At 46.5% G+C, this 14,783-nt stretch overlaps 1 protein-coding gene across 1 annotated transcript; it reads left to right on the top strand.

Moving 5' to 3' along the window:
• The first annotated feature begins 3,693 nt into the window (after window positions 1-3,693).
• On the top strand, window positions 3,694-14,356 carry Fam180a (family with sequence similarity 180 member A). The gene is made up of 3 exons (XM_042670115.1): window positions 3,694-4,167; window positions 11,583-11,683; window positions 13,159-14,356. Exons 1-3 carry the CDS (start codon window positions 4,092-4,094, stop codon window positions 13,501-13,503), a joined length of 522 nt encoding a protein of 173 aa, XP_042526049.1. The 5' UTR covers window positions 3,694-4,091; the 3' UTR covers window positions 13,504-14,356.
• Window positions 14,357-14,783: the final 427 nt, after the last annotated feature.

Below are 14,783 nucleotides of genomic sequence, written 5' to 3'. Positions count from 1 at the left end.
TTCTATGCCCATTACACTCCCACTCATTCATTCAAACTTCTTCCTACTGACTAGAATGGGAACTTCTCTTCTTGTAGATCTCTTTCCCCTCTCTCTCCTTCTCTTTTCCTCTCTCCCCTTCCTCCCCCTCCCCACTCCTCCTCATAAGACCCTCCTTTCCCACAAGTACATCTCCTACTGTTTTCAGGCTTATATTTGCTCTTCCATTCAAGCCAAAACAAACAAACCACCCCTTTCAGCTCCTCATCTACAGTAAATGCTTTTCTCCCCTGTGCCACCTCCTCTCCACCAGGCCTTCCCCCAGAATCCATTTCCAAACATTCAGGCCTAATACCTTCAGTGTCAACCTCGCTGGTACTCCTCATCCTTGCGGTTGCTACTAAGGAAATCCTTATCACCGAATACATGCCAAATGTCCATGGAGAGGTCCCTTCCCTCACTAGAATGAACGTTCTTGATGACAGAGACTATCTCGTAGTTGGCATGTTACACACACTCCCTGAGCACAGAGATGTTACAAAAACAAAACAAAAAGCTCGAGGAATGAATGCATGAGGGAATGAGGGAATGACAAACAGATGGGTATTGACTGTACCATATCTAGAGCCCTCAAAGCAGACAGCATTGCCCCCTGTTTCTTGGCCTGTTCCTGTGATGGGGGGCGGGGGGAGGGAGCCCAGCATGCCCTCCAGAGCTTCATGCTTAATACAAAATAGAAGCCACTTCATTGGTTTTCTCACTTTCAACCCAGACTCTGCTGCTCAGGATACAGACACTTTACCATCTAGTCATTATGAGCTCTGAGCTACTTATTCTCCCTAAGCCTCAGTTTGCCCTGGGGAAAAAATGGACTCTTCTCAGAGATGTGTGGAAATGAAGTGAAATAAAGCAAAGTGTGTGCTCAGAACTCCGGACATGGTGCAGGCAGCTGGACAAGAAGGCTGGTGGAGAGACCCCAGGAGGTGCAGTGAGAGTCTCAAGTGGAAGTAAACCTAACAAGCGTTGTCTTTAGTTCAGTGGTATTTATTCTTTACATGGCCAGCAGCGGTGGGAAGCTCTATTATCATTTTTCTGTGCTCTGTGTTTCAAAAGGCAGAACTACTGTTTCCTTCCTGATCTCAGCAGGTAGACACAGAACTGCAGAAAGAACAAGAAAAATCTGGCAACACACACACACACACACACACACACACACACTCAGTCTACTAGGCTAGCATTTCCCAAGGCCTCCATCTGGCTCCCTAAGAACTAGTAGATTATTTACCTCCCCATGCCAAGCTGTGTGTGTGTGTTGGGGGAGGGGGGCTGGCTTATCAGCTTATTAAATGGATTGAAGTGTAAACACACATTCATCTCCAGCCCAAATCCAAACACTAATCTCTTATGTAGTCATCAGTAGGTGACAGTTTGGGGATTTGAGTCTGCAGAAGACAAGGTCCAGGACGGAGGCCAAGCCTGCGCTGGCTGATCCTGGATTGCCGTGGCCTGGCAGGTGGAATCAGCCACCTCACCTCAGCTCCTTCTTCACTGAAGTGCTGGCAAGAACACGGCAGGACCCGAGGTTTCCCAGCCTCAGAGCCAAGCAACAAACATCCAGTGGCCCTCAGCCCCATGCGAGGTCCTTTGGGGACAATCTTTGCAGACTTACAAATGAAGGACATAAAGAGAAACACCACACCAAAAGCAGGAATGTATCAGAGCCAGTAAAATGGAGCCTAGAAGACACAATGATGCACATGGACTTTGTCAAGACCTCACTGTTAGTATTTCAGAAACTTTGCAAGCTGTTTGCTAATCCACCAGTAGCTTGAAATCAGCCCTGGCAGGAGTGTTTTCACCAGGGAAACTGGCAAGCACTGAAAACCAAGTCTTCTCTCCACCCATTTAGAATCAGTGAACCAGCACTCCACTTAAAACATAAGTCTTTAAGACAAACGGAGAGAGTCATTTTGTATGCAAGCTCCTAAAACACAAAGACCCAGGTTAAAAATCCCCAGCTCCAGCTTCAGTGGATCAACCTGTAATCCTAGCTACTCAGGAGACTGAGATGTGAGGATCTCAGTTCAAAGCGGGAAAGTCTGTGAGACTCTGATCTCCAATAAACTACTCAGAAAACCAGAAGTAGTGCTGTGGCTCAGGTGGTAGAGTGCTAGCCTTGAGCTGAAGAGCTCAGGGACAGCGCCCAGGTCCAGAGTTCAAGCCCCATAAGCAACCGGGGGAAAAAAAAAGAATCCCAGCTCCACTAACTGGGTGACCTTAGGTAAATTAGTTCACCCCTCTGAGCCCAGTTCTTCATGTGGATCTAACATCCATGCACCAGATGCCTCCTATGCATCAGGTAGGATTCCCAGTGTCTACAGATACTAATTCATCCGTTCTTCCCAGCCCGTGGTGGGGAAAATGTGGTTATCTCCATCACACTGATGAGGAACACAGACAGAATAGACTAAGGAACTTCACCAGAGCCACACAGTTAGCAAGTCCAGGGCTACTGGTGGCTGCACGGGCAGGCAGCCCAGCCCAGAGCTGGCCCTTATCTTCTTGTCCCCGCCCCCTGTCACAGCCGTCACTGGCCACCTCTGGCTTCAATGGACTTGAAATGTGCCTGATCCCATAAAGAAGAATGAAAGGGTGTTGTTACAGAAAAGTGGATGGAGTAGGTCACCACAGTACGTGAAATAAGCCAAACTCAGAAAGACAAATCATGCATATTTTCTATGTACAGTCCTGAAAAAAATCAAAACAAAGATATGATGGTAATCTATGTGTGGAGAGGGTGGAAGGAGAGAGCCATGGGACGGGGAATGTGATTGAATACCTTATACATATGTATAAAAGTGATTTTTTTTAAGGCTGGGAAGGTGGCTTAGTGGTAGAGTGCTCACCTAGCATGCATGAAGCCCTGGGTTCAATTCCTCAGTACCACATACACAGGAAAAGCTGGAAGTGGTACTGTGGCTCAAGTGGTAGATGGCAGAACTTTAAAGGGACAGAGCTTAGTGCAAGGCAATTAATTCGGACATGGGACACTGCCCTTGGGAGGGATGAGCATTGCTCTCCAGTTAGTTGGCACGGGCGAGCTTTTATAAAGTGGGAGCCTGACCCCTAAAACTCCCTGGCTCTGAACATCACCACGCCAGCCCTTGCATCCACATCATCCCCGCTATGCTGTCACCTCTTACTGTCCTCGCTAGAACTGTTCAGAGCTGGGACCATGCTCTTAGTCTTCCAGAGCTGTGAGCTAAACCAATGCCTTTTCTTTACAAATTACCAGCTTCAGGTATTTACTTGCAGCAATGGAAAACAAATACAATATGGCGGACGCAGGGGGAGGGGGTGACTTAGGGGGGAGAGGGCCATCTCTGGACTCCCGGATTCCGAGCTGTGCAGGGTCACACATACAACAGTTTGGCACCACCTCACCTCTCCACTTGTGTTTTCTCACACCCTGCCAACTGCTCCTCTACTGAGACCCTAGGGAAGACTCCCGAGGCCCCGAGATTTCCCCAGGCAGAGGGAGCGACAGTGACACTCAGCCCAGGCCTCACAATGACTCCGCTTGTCCTAAGGGCAACTCTGGACTCCACCAAAGCAGACACAGTCCCAGTGTCAGCCGGGCAACCTCCCAATCCCTCCTCCAGCCCCCGCCCCTGGCTCCGATGTAGTATGTGTGGATGGGAGAAAGCAGCCAACTTCTTTGCCGAGCTCTCTAACAAGTTCCTTGGGTCTGTTTGTTAAAGAAAAATTCCAGTGGGCGCATCCAACACATGGAACTCAAGTCGAGAAATTATATTTATCCACCCCACTGCCAAGGAGATCACATGCCCCGTGAGTCATTCCAGATGTGTTCAAAACACAGAGTCTCTGTGTGGAAGCCCAGATCCCCCAATTCCAGAGAGAGTCGGATTAAGAGAAGTCCAGGCTCCTGTCCCACCCAGGAGGCAGTTGGCTGACTCCACCCCGTGGAGGCAGGGGGAGGACATTACCATACTCTTGGAAGGGAAAGGTGGTAAGAATTCACATCATCCCACAGGGAGGAACTCCCAGGCCTACCTGTAGCTCCTGGGCTCCCATCCTGCAGGGAAGAAACGATGTACTGGAAGACGCTGCTGCTTCTGCTATTGTATCAGAGTGCTCAGGCGACTGTGTCCCGCAGGTGGAACCGGGGTGAGTTGCTTTGTACTCATTTCTTTGATGCTCCTTTGCCTTTCTTCAGTATAATCAGGGATATGGGTCCGAGGGGATAAGCAGAAGGAAGGAAATCAGAAGCCCTGTGGCCCTTTTTTATAGATAAAAAATAGTAATTCATCTCTGCCAATTGCTGTACTCCTGGCATATCCTCCTTCTGATGGGAAATAGTACTACAGGGCAAAAAAAAAAAAAAAAAAATCTAAAGCTGTAGATCTGGGACCTTAGGTACCAAACCCAAAGGATTTCCCTTCTGGCCTGCCAGAGGGCTCCTGTCCACTTCATAGAATGCGCGCAGGGTCCCCTGGCTTCCTCTCTAACTGCTGCCACTGAGCAGACCCTCTCAGAGTAGGTGCCACCTCTGCTGAGTAGGTGCCACAGGAGCTAAGATACTGGAGGCCTGTTACATCATGGACCAGATCAAGGGGCTCTCAGCCTGGGTAGCCAAGAGGGAGACCTCTGCACTGTCCCTGAACTGGATGCATCTTTGTAGTCAGACACAGTTGCCCAATGGCAGGTGAGAAAAGATAAACACTTCGGCATCCCTTGGCCCACCATCCCCTGCCAAGCCACCATGAGAAGAAAGGGACTCTTACAAAGGAGGTTCCTTTGTCATTGATGTCCCCTCCCTCAGGATGAGCCCTTTAGAGCTGGGATGGCGTCTTTTCTCAGTGCCTGAGAGCCCTGACAGCACCTCGAGACAGTGTATTGCTGTCAGGAACTAAGGCAGCAAGAATTCCTAGTGCCCATTCTGCACCAGTCTCAACTAAACTGTTGCCACTACTAAAGTCAACATAGCTCATGCTCCCAGCAAGAACAAGAGAGAAAATAGGGCTTCCACAAATCAGGTCTGACCCAAATGTGATCAAGGTTGACAGAGTGGCATGGACACCCTCTCCCCTGTTGAGGACAGAGTCAGGGAAGGACGGAGAGACCAGTGTGGGAGCAGAGAAGTGCAAGGCGAGGGAGCAGAGCCACAGTGCTATTTGGGATTTTATTCCCTCGTGCCTAAGCCTGATATTAGGGAATTCCCAGTGCTCTGCCCTGAGCTGGGAAGAAACGATCTCTCTGAGAAAGCATCTTCCTTTTCTCCTCATTGAGTCTCCCCTTCCCTCTCCTTCCTCCCCCCTTATGTACACACACGCACACACACACACACACCTCCCTGCTCATAGTGTGTACAGACATTGGGTAGCACTTGCAAGTGCATTGTCAAACAGGGGGTGCTAATTAACGTGCCTATTAAAAAGCTAATTGACAGAGCACCAGTGGCTCACATCTATCACCCTAGCTTTTCAGGAGGCTAAAATCTGAGGATCACGGTTCATAGCCAGCCTGGGAAGGACTGTCTGTGAGACTGCTCTCTCCGCTTCTTTCTCAACAAAAAGCCAGGAATGAAGCAGTGGCTCCAGCCTTGAGCACAAAAGCTTAGAGACAGTGCCCAGGCTCTGAGTTCAAATCTCAGAAGTGGCAGGCAATAAAAAGATAAGAGTACTCTTCCTAATGCATAAATTGTTAGAAAGCCAAAAGAGATGATCTGATGGACAATAGGACATCAACACTCCAGCCATTTCACGCCCTAAGGTTTAAGTTCTCATTCTAACTGGCTGGGTGATCTCTGGCAAGTCCCTTAACATCTCTAAGCTTTAGCAATAGTTAGCAGCCGTTAGCAATAGATTAAAAGGGGGAATGTTTTCCTTCAAGCAAGGTAGAGGCTCTCTGCACAGCCGCATCCTAAGGAGAGAAGCTGGTTCCCTCCTCCCTGAGGAAGGTTGGTCTGCAGCAAGTTCAAGGATAGCCAGAGCCAAGCCCGGTGAATCCAACAAGGAGGCATGATGAGGCAGCCAGGCCTATGTGAGTGATTCAAGATGTGTTTACGCCCCCCAACTGATAGGGAGTTCCTTCAACGTGCATCAAAAGTCTTCTTAGAGTTGTATTTTTTTTTCTTTTACTTTTCACATTTGTTTTGCAATTATACCAATACCTAATTCCTACCGTTTTAAGACCAAATCAGAGTCACACCCAAAGGTGTAACAATTATACCCAGTATATCCCTTCCACCTTCATCCTATCTCCCACTCCACTGCAGCCCTGATTGAAATCTATCCTGCAAACATCCTGGGAACAACCTCTCCTTCCGTAAGATCTCCTTCCGCCTCTCCCTTCTCCTCCCCCCTCCTCCTCCAGCTGATTCCCTCACTCAGAAATAAGCTAAAAAGGGAATATACATGCTGCTGGGCTGTCCCTCTTCCCGCCATTCTCCCAGCCTCCCCGAGACCTGCTCTCTAGGATCCCGCCCTGGAAGGAGTGATTCTTTCCATGCCAGGACCCAGGGCTGCTCCTTGCAGCCCTGTCAGCATGACTAAGACCCATGACTCACCTGTGGTTAGTGTGGCCAATCTAGGAACCTTAGAAACACACACACACACACACACACACACACATACACCTCAGGTCCTCTCATTTGACAGAAGACCCACTCAACTTTTTAAAAAGTGGAAGCTATGTATGTATTAATTGATGGGCTGGGCTGGGAAGGTAGCTCAGTGGTAGAGTGTTTGCCTTGCATTCCAGAGGCCCTGGGTTCGATTCCTCAACACTACATAAGCAAAAAGAAAAAAGCCTGAAGTGGCGCTATGGCTCAAGTGGTAGAGCGCTAGCCTTGAGCTGAAGAGCTGAGGGACAGCGCCCAGGCCCAGAGTTCAGGCCCCACGACCAGACCCCCGCCCCCTGCAAAAAAATTGATGGGCTGTCTCTATGGTGCAAAACCTGTATTTTTTTTCTTTATGAAACAGTGTGGTAGGGAAGACAGTCTTGCAGGTGTGTGGTAAAATCTAAGCCATTTTCATATGTGCTTTTTTTTTGGTTGGTCATGGGGCTTGAACTCTGGACCTGAGCACTGTCCCTGAGCTCTTCAGCTCCACCGTCACAGCACCACTTCTGGTTTCCAGGTGGTTTATTGGAGATAAGAGTCTCACAACCTTTCCTGCCCAGGCTGGCTTTAAACTGCAATCCTCAGATCTCAGCCTCCTGAGTAGCGAGGATTACAGGTGTGAGCCACCAGCACCTGGCCACCTGTGCTTTGAGAGTTGTATATGCTCTGCCACAGACACACAGGGACCAGTGCTTGTGTTGATGACACCTTACTCACTGCAGGCAGACTGTCACCCAGCCTCGTGAGACCACCACCACCTCAGGAGGCAGGTCCTGCTGTGAGCACTTGCTGGCAAGAAGAGCAGAGGGTAGGTGAAGAAAGGAAGTGCCCCGGATGGCCCTGCTGGATGGAGGGGAAGAATGGACTGACATCCAATACATCTGGCATTAGTCTCACTGTCCCATTCACTTCTCCTCCAAAACTTCATGTCCCGGTATGGTAGAGCCTTCCCAGACTGACCTTCTCCAAGGCTGTCGCAGGAGACCTGCACACAAGAACGAGGCCAACTCCAAACAGTAGCATATTTCCAAAGGGTTGGCACAGGAGAAAAACAAAGTGAGGAAGGTCAGAAGACTCTGGCCAAAGATCTTCCATAGGCCAGAGCTTTCCCTCTCTCTCCACCCACTGTCATCTCCATAGTCTTGCTTCCAGGGACTTAGTAAAACCAGGGTGCTTGTGTGGGCTGGCTGTGGTCTGCAATCTGCCTCCTTTCCAGCAAGCTCCTTGGTACTGCCTGGTTGGTGAGTTACAATGAATATATGACAGGGATGGAGGAAGGTGGGAATTTCAACCTGGCCTGTCAAAGAGAAGGTCAAGCAGCACTACAAGGTAGGTCATTCCACTTGGGGTGCCTTCTGGCTGGATGTCCAGGCAAGACGGTATGCAGGGGCTAACACGTGGGGAGATAGCAATGACCTCGATGAGATAAAGTAAAAGGAGCTTCTTCCAGGCAAGACCAGGGACCCCTCAGAGACAAGGGAAGGAAAGGTGGAGACTGAAGTCAATGTTACTTTCTTTTTTTTTTTTTGGGTCCGGTTGTGGGGCCTGAACTCTGGGCCTGGGCGCTGTCCCTCAGCTCTTCAGCTCAAGGCTAGCGCTCTACCACTTGAGCCACAGCGCCACTTCCGGCTTTTTTCTTTTTGCTTATGTGGTGCTGAGGAATGGAACCCAGGGCCTTATGCATGCAAGGCAAGCGCTCTACCACTGAGCCACCTTCCCAGCCCCAATGTTACTTTCTTTTTTTTTTTTTTAATTTAATTTAATTTTATTTGTGAACATACTGTACAGAGGGGTTACAATTACATGGGCAGGATAATGCATACATTTCTTACCAAGCATTGCAGCCTCCTCCTTTGGTTTACCCTTCACATCCCTTCCCAGCCTCCCCCCTCCCCCCCAATCCCAATCCTTCTCCTTCCTCCCCCCCCAATGTTACTTTCTATATGATATCTCGCACTCTCTTTATGTACGTTCATTGCAAATCTTTTTCAGCGTGAATTTAAAAAAAATAAATGAGCAAAAAGAAGGTCATTTAACAAAGCGGTTGTTTTCCTCCCGCTGTACGCAGGTGCGCAGGTACAGGTGTGGGACAGGGATTACAAAGGAATAAGAAGGGAGCAAAAGAGCAAACCTAGGGGCTATAGACATTTGGCCTTGCAGGTCACATGATTATAAACTGAAGTTAGAGATTTTCTTTAGTATGTGATTCGTTTAAACCCACTTAAGAAATAAGGTACTAATAATAAAATACATTCATTCATCGCTAATAACTTCACTGGCTATTCAAAAGCGAAGAAAGCACAGTCTTTGAGCAGATATCCCTACAAGGAGATAACATTGTTTTGAGGTGTGAATGTAGAGTGAAATCTCTGTCCTGACTCAAATTGGGTGGTAGAGGGCAAGTTCCTTTACTTCCAAGTTTCTTCATCTGAAATGAGAAGTTAATACTTAACTCTCTGAGTCCAGAAGAAAGCACAGAGACCACTGACAGGTACCTGTAGCTCCTGAGTTATCAATTACATCTGAGATCACATTTTAACAGCTTAACTCTGAGATCCAAAGGTGTCTTTCAACAGAAGACATAGACAAGACATGGTTTAACACCTGAATCAGAAATGTGTGGACCCAGAGCCTGGAGTAGCTCAGCCCATGTGGCATAACACAGTCCTGTTGGTGGATCCTGAATTATAGATGCCTGTTTGTCCGGGGAGGGGAGAAGGATGTGTGTACATATATGTATATCACATGTACACATGCACATATGTGTGTTATATACATGTGTCTATACATGTGTGTATTGCAAAGATAAATTCACAGGCACGTAAATGAGATGTATCTATACATACATACAAGTGTGTGTGCATCTGTGTGCACATAAACATGTATGTGTATGCATGCATGTGTACATGCATGTGCATTGACATACATATGTGCGTATATGTATTTACATGTATAGTATGATTCCTATACTCACCACACATACTTCCTACAGCAATTAGCCTCTCCCCTACTCCACAGGGCTGAGGCTGTTTCTAACTATCTCCACCAAAATATCTCAAAGTATGAGAACAAGAGCTGTTGGAAATGAGTGGCAATTATTGATCTCAGTTTTGAATCAGGAAGTACTTTCTTCTAGTCTCTCTGAGAATGAGAGGTCCACTTGGGTGAGCATGCTGAATGAGGAAACAATGGAGCACAGTAAGTTTCCAGGAAGGACCATTGGATGGCTGTGATTAGAGGCAGGCAGAGAGCTCACCCCGATGCCATTCCCTCCCTAGCCTCCCACCCCCTCCCATCTGCTATGGAGGGGGTGAACTCTGTTAAAGGAATAACACCTTTAATTCTGCAATAAAATAGAAATTATGGGAGGAAAAGGAAAGAAACTGAAATCGTTTCTTCCTCCTCCTTCCTTTCATGTGAGAAGAAAAGCATACAGAAAAATAACCGCTCACACTTTCATTTCATCCCCTACTAAGCAAAAGGCAGAGCCAAAGTGCACCCTTCCCACCTTGTGCTTCTACTTGGCACTGATGGGCAAACTGAAACAGAAAGCCCTATTCATCCCAGCCTTGAAGAACTTGTGATAAACGCCGCCATGCAGCGATGGCGCCAGCCATCAGTGCTACCTCTCACCAGCTTTTTCTGGGAAGTGGCAAATTCCTGCAGTGAGCTTTTCCTTTAGCGGAAATGAAACATCAAAGTTGTTTCATTTTTGACCACTTGGCATGAAATCTTTCTAAAATACTTGACGCTGCCCCTGCCCTCTTTAGCACATTGAACATAATTTAGTACCTTAAATATAATCTGCCCTTTTCTTGAAGGCTCAAGGGCACAATTATCTATGAGCAAGGCTGTCAGTAATGATTACGCTAAGTATGCTGTACAACCTGAAGGGCATGCAAATCCATCGTAGCCTACTTTTTTTTTTATGTTTTCTTTCTGGTAGATCACAACCAAGTGCTTTAAAGCAGCTAAGTCTTTTCTACCATCTGGCAACAGGTGTGAAGTCATTTCTCTACAGTGCAGGGAGGTAGTGTGGGGTAGCCATGTCCTCGCCTAGCCTCAGACAATCCCGCAGAGCTATGGTTCGTCCTGATCATTCCCGAACTCCACCACATTCTGTCTTCTCAGCTAGTTCCCAGCTCCTTTTATCTGCATCCACCCGTCTTCTGCCAGCTACCATTTCTAACTGAGACCATGGGCAAACAACATTGTCAAGTCGTCAACGTCATTCTACATTCACTACTGCGTTAGCCAGCCCTGGCTGAACCCCTAAGCTCGCCCTCAGGGGCCTCAGGAGCTCAGTGCCAGGGTCTTGTAGCAACTCTCTTCTTTTGCTACCTATATTCAGGTTCTTGGCAGCTCTAATCAGATGACTGAAGTAGGCAGAACTATACAAACCCGCAACTATATACGGATAAAAAGAAAAAGGTTGGGTTTTAGAAATGTTTGTCGTTTTAGGGACTCAGTTGTGGAATGTGAGGGTCACTTGCTTGCTTGCTTCTGTTTCACTTCATTTGCTTCGTTTTAATATAAATTCCCTAGTGTGAACATATCCCTAGGCAGATACATTTTTCAAAACTTCCTCACGCCAGGTATAGTAGTACATGCCTCTAATCCCATCTAGGCAGGAGGAGGAGAATCTATCTCAAAAGCCAAATAAAATCAATAAGACTAGAGGCATAGTTCAAGGTGTAGAAAATTTGCTTAGCAAACACATTGCCCTGGGTTCACTTCCCCAGAACCACATACACAAAGGAAAACAATCTATTAAGATAGTTTGGATCAGCAGTCAGGCTTGAAATGACTGGTCTGACAAGCCTGGATCGTTCTGGGATATACTACAGGACGCATAGACTCACTCTATACCTACCCCTTTGCCAGATAGGGACAAGGTCCCATGTATGTACCCATCTGGTACACCCAGAAACCCAAGAACTCATCCTCTTGTCTCTTCTAGCCATGCTGTTCCCTGCTGCCCATCGGCCAAAGAAGTCTTCCTCCCTGCCCTTGAACCCAGTCCTGCAGACCTCCCTGGAGGAAGTGGAACTGCTCTACGAGGTAGGTGGAAAGAACCCATCAACCCAAATCACTCAAAGGCATTGCACCTGCTCCGCCTCTTTGAAGAACTTTTGCTGAGTCCCTGAATATTAGTGACCTGGCCTGCAGGGAATGGCCCAGCCTAGTCTGTGGAAGTCAGAGAATGCTATCAGGCTAAAGAATGGTGTGCCTGGTCCAATCATTCCTTCCTCATGGGCTATAGCAAGAATGACTTTAGAAGTTCAATCTGAACGAAATGAAAGATTAGCTTTATCCCATAAGTGCTACTGCCTGCACCCAGGCACTAGAGTCTAACAAATTCCCAAGCAAAGATTTTGTGGAATGACTTGTCAGTCATGTTCAGACAAGGCTACCTGTGGTTGTCTCAGCCCAACCTGCTGTGGGCTGTCCCATTCACTGTCTCATTCACTCAGCTAGATTTCTAGAAGTCTGAGCCACCCTGAAGGCTCTTCCTCTATCACTTCTACTTGCTTCACTAAGATTCCCTCCCATAAACCCCTCCAAATCACAGGATAAAAAAACTTTTGAGGCTTCTTGGTACAGGTCAGCAGTAAGATCCTGGGTCCAAGGTCTAAGCTTTAGTTCCTCAGCTGTGTGAGCTTTCTTAAGCCACTATTTTTCTCCGGGCTTGAAGTTGTTCAATGATTATATGAGTTCAACTGTGATCCCCTCAAATTCCTCTGCAACTTTGACACACATTCTGGTTCTATGCACTAAAAACTGTTTGGTTAAGAAAGAAACAGTCTTCAGGAGCTGAAAACTGGAGATTTCCTACCTTGCCTTGTGTGGCAGACTGGCAGATGCATATTATTTTTTCACAGATGAAATCTGGGAATCACAGAGCAGAGCCATTTTAGAAGACAGCCCCAATATAATGGAAGAAAATGGAAGGTGGAGGCAGAGAGAGAGGATGTAGGATTTGGAGTCTCATCATTACAGGCTCGAGAAGCCTGGTACTGGGCAAGAAGGCAAATGACAAGGTCTGCCCCTATCCTGCAAGCTAGTGAGAAATGAGGACAAATCTCTGCCTACTGCTAAATCTCTAGCACAATTAATTTCCCACATCCTTTCAATTCTCTGCATCTGCTTGAAAAATATCTGGAATAGTCCATTTGAGCTTTAGATCTTTGCTGGGTGCATGAAAGTGATCCATCTGTGACTAGAAATAATATCTGGTCACCTAAGTCAAGGCACTGTGGCTTTATGCCAGGCTCTGTTAGATTTGCCCATATTTGTCTTACGTACCACTCATGGCATCTCAATGAAGTAGATGTTATTTTTACACCAGGAAATTCAAATCCTTTGTCCACGGTCACTTAATAAGTGGGAAGAAAGAACCGGAACCAAGTTGTCATAGATTCATTCCAAAGTCTTTTGTAGCTACCTTCTTCTATGAACATCTATGCAAATGACCTTCATTGTGTCTTCAGCAATGGCTGGCTTCATGTCTTTCCACATCCTGTGCTTTTCCCCAGTTCCTGCTGGCTGAACTAGAGATCAGCTCTGACCTGAGGATCTCCATCAAGGATGAAGAACTCGCCTCCTTCCGGAAGGCCTCCAACTTCCATACCATCTGCAATGATGTGATTCCTAAGCGTATCCCAGACATTCGCAGGCTGAGTGCCAGCCTGGCCAGCCGCCCTGGTGTCCTCAAGAAAGAAGACTTTGAAAGGACAGCACTGACCCTCGCCTATGCAGCCTACCGCACAACCCTGTCCCAAGGGTATCAGAAGGATATCTGGACCCAGTCCCTTGTTAGCCTCTTCCAGGCCCTGAGGCATGACCTGGTGCGGTCCTCAGGACCTACAGTGTCTCCCTGAGCAAATGGCCCACACCAGGACCTTGAGGCGGAGACCAACACTCACAGACATCCAGAAAGTTTATTGTCTATTCTACTTATAGAGGCCAATAATCAAGTACACACCACCAATACTGAGTAGCAGACATAAAATGAGTCACCCCAATGGTAGGTTGCTTTCTATTGGTTCCTGATGGACACAACTAATGTGTGTCATAATGCAACATGAGCTAGAAAACAGATTGGGAATGGTCATGTGGGATGCCTTCAAAGGCAGGATGTTTGCTTGGTGACATACAGAATTATAAGGTATGCATGGACACAGAGTGATACACACACACGCACACACACACACACACACACACAACACACACACACACACACACCATAGAACAAAGAAGATCTCATGGAGATTTAGGCATAGCAACAAAGTGGGAGATAGACTCCTTTTGTCTTAAAGGACTAGGGCAATGGGTTGAATGAACATTTTCTCAAAATTCTATAGTAAATATAAAGAAGAGAAAGCTATACATTCAAATAAATATGTTGTTAGCCCAGGATATACTTGACTTTTCCAAAAGCCATCGAGAAGTCTCAGGCTGAATGTAAGTAATTTTGCCACATGCATGTCTTCACTCCTCCTCTCTGAAGCTATTCTAAGACAGGGAAACAGGAAGGGAACATATAGAAATGCAACCAGTCCATTGATAATTTGTCTTGTGAACAGAGATGCCAAGCTAACTGAGAGGATTCTCCTATGGAAAGAGGTGACACCAATGCCCATACTTGTCTGTCCAAATGCTAAATAATTTAGCATCATCAGAGTTGAGATTTGAGTGCTCCAAATAAAAATGATGTCAGATGATTCAATTTTACCCTTTCAAATGCCAAAATAATTCATTTTAGAAATAGTAATTTAATATATACTTGAACTATATAGAGTTATAGAGGGTGTGTGTGTGAGTGTATATACAAATTTATATATATATATATATATATATATATATATATATATATATATATGATGTCTTAAGGTTTCATTGGGTATCTTAAGGTAATCACTCAAAACATTCTAATGGAAGAGTGAATGAATCTCTGCAGATTCTTTCTACCTATGTAATTTCTTTAGTCATTTACCCACTGTGAGATGCTACGGGTAGAAGTCTGCATCTGAAAGGTCTTCTAACTGCTGGAGCTCACTCTGCAAGATTCTGTATCTATATCTAGAGAGAGAGAGAGATTTACATATATATGTATATGTATATATGTAGATATATGTATATATTTATATACATGTTTATA

The sequence above is a fragment of the Dipodomys spectabilis genome, unplaced genomic scaffold, assembly GCF_019054845.1.
Source record: "Dipodomys spectabilis isolate Male_0828 unplaced genomic scaffold, ASM1905484v1 ptg000519l, whole genome shotgun sequence".
NCBI lineage: Eukaryota > Metazoa > Chordata > Mammalia > Rodentia > Heteromyidae > Dipodomys > Dipodomys spectabilis.
The sequence above is the reverse complement of the archived record's forward strand: the minus strand, read 5'-3'. Positions and strand labels throughout refer to the sequence as shown.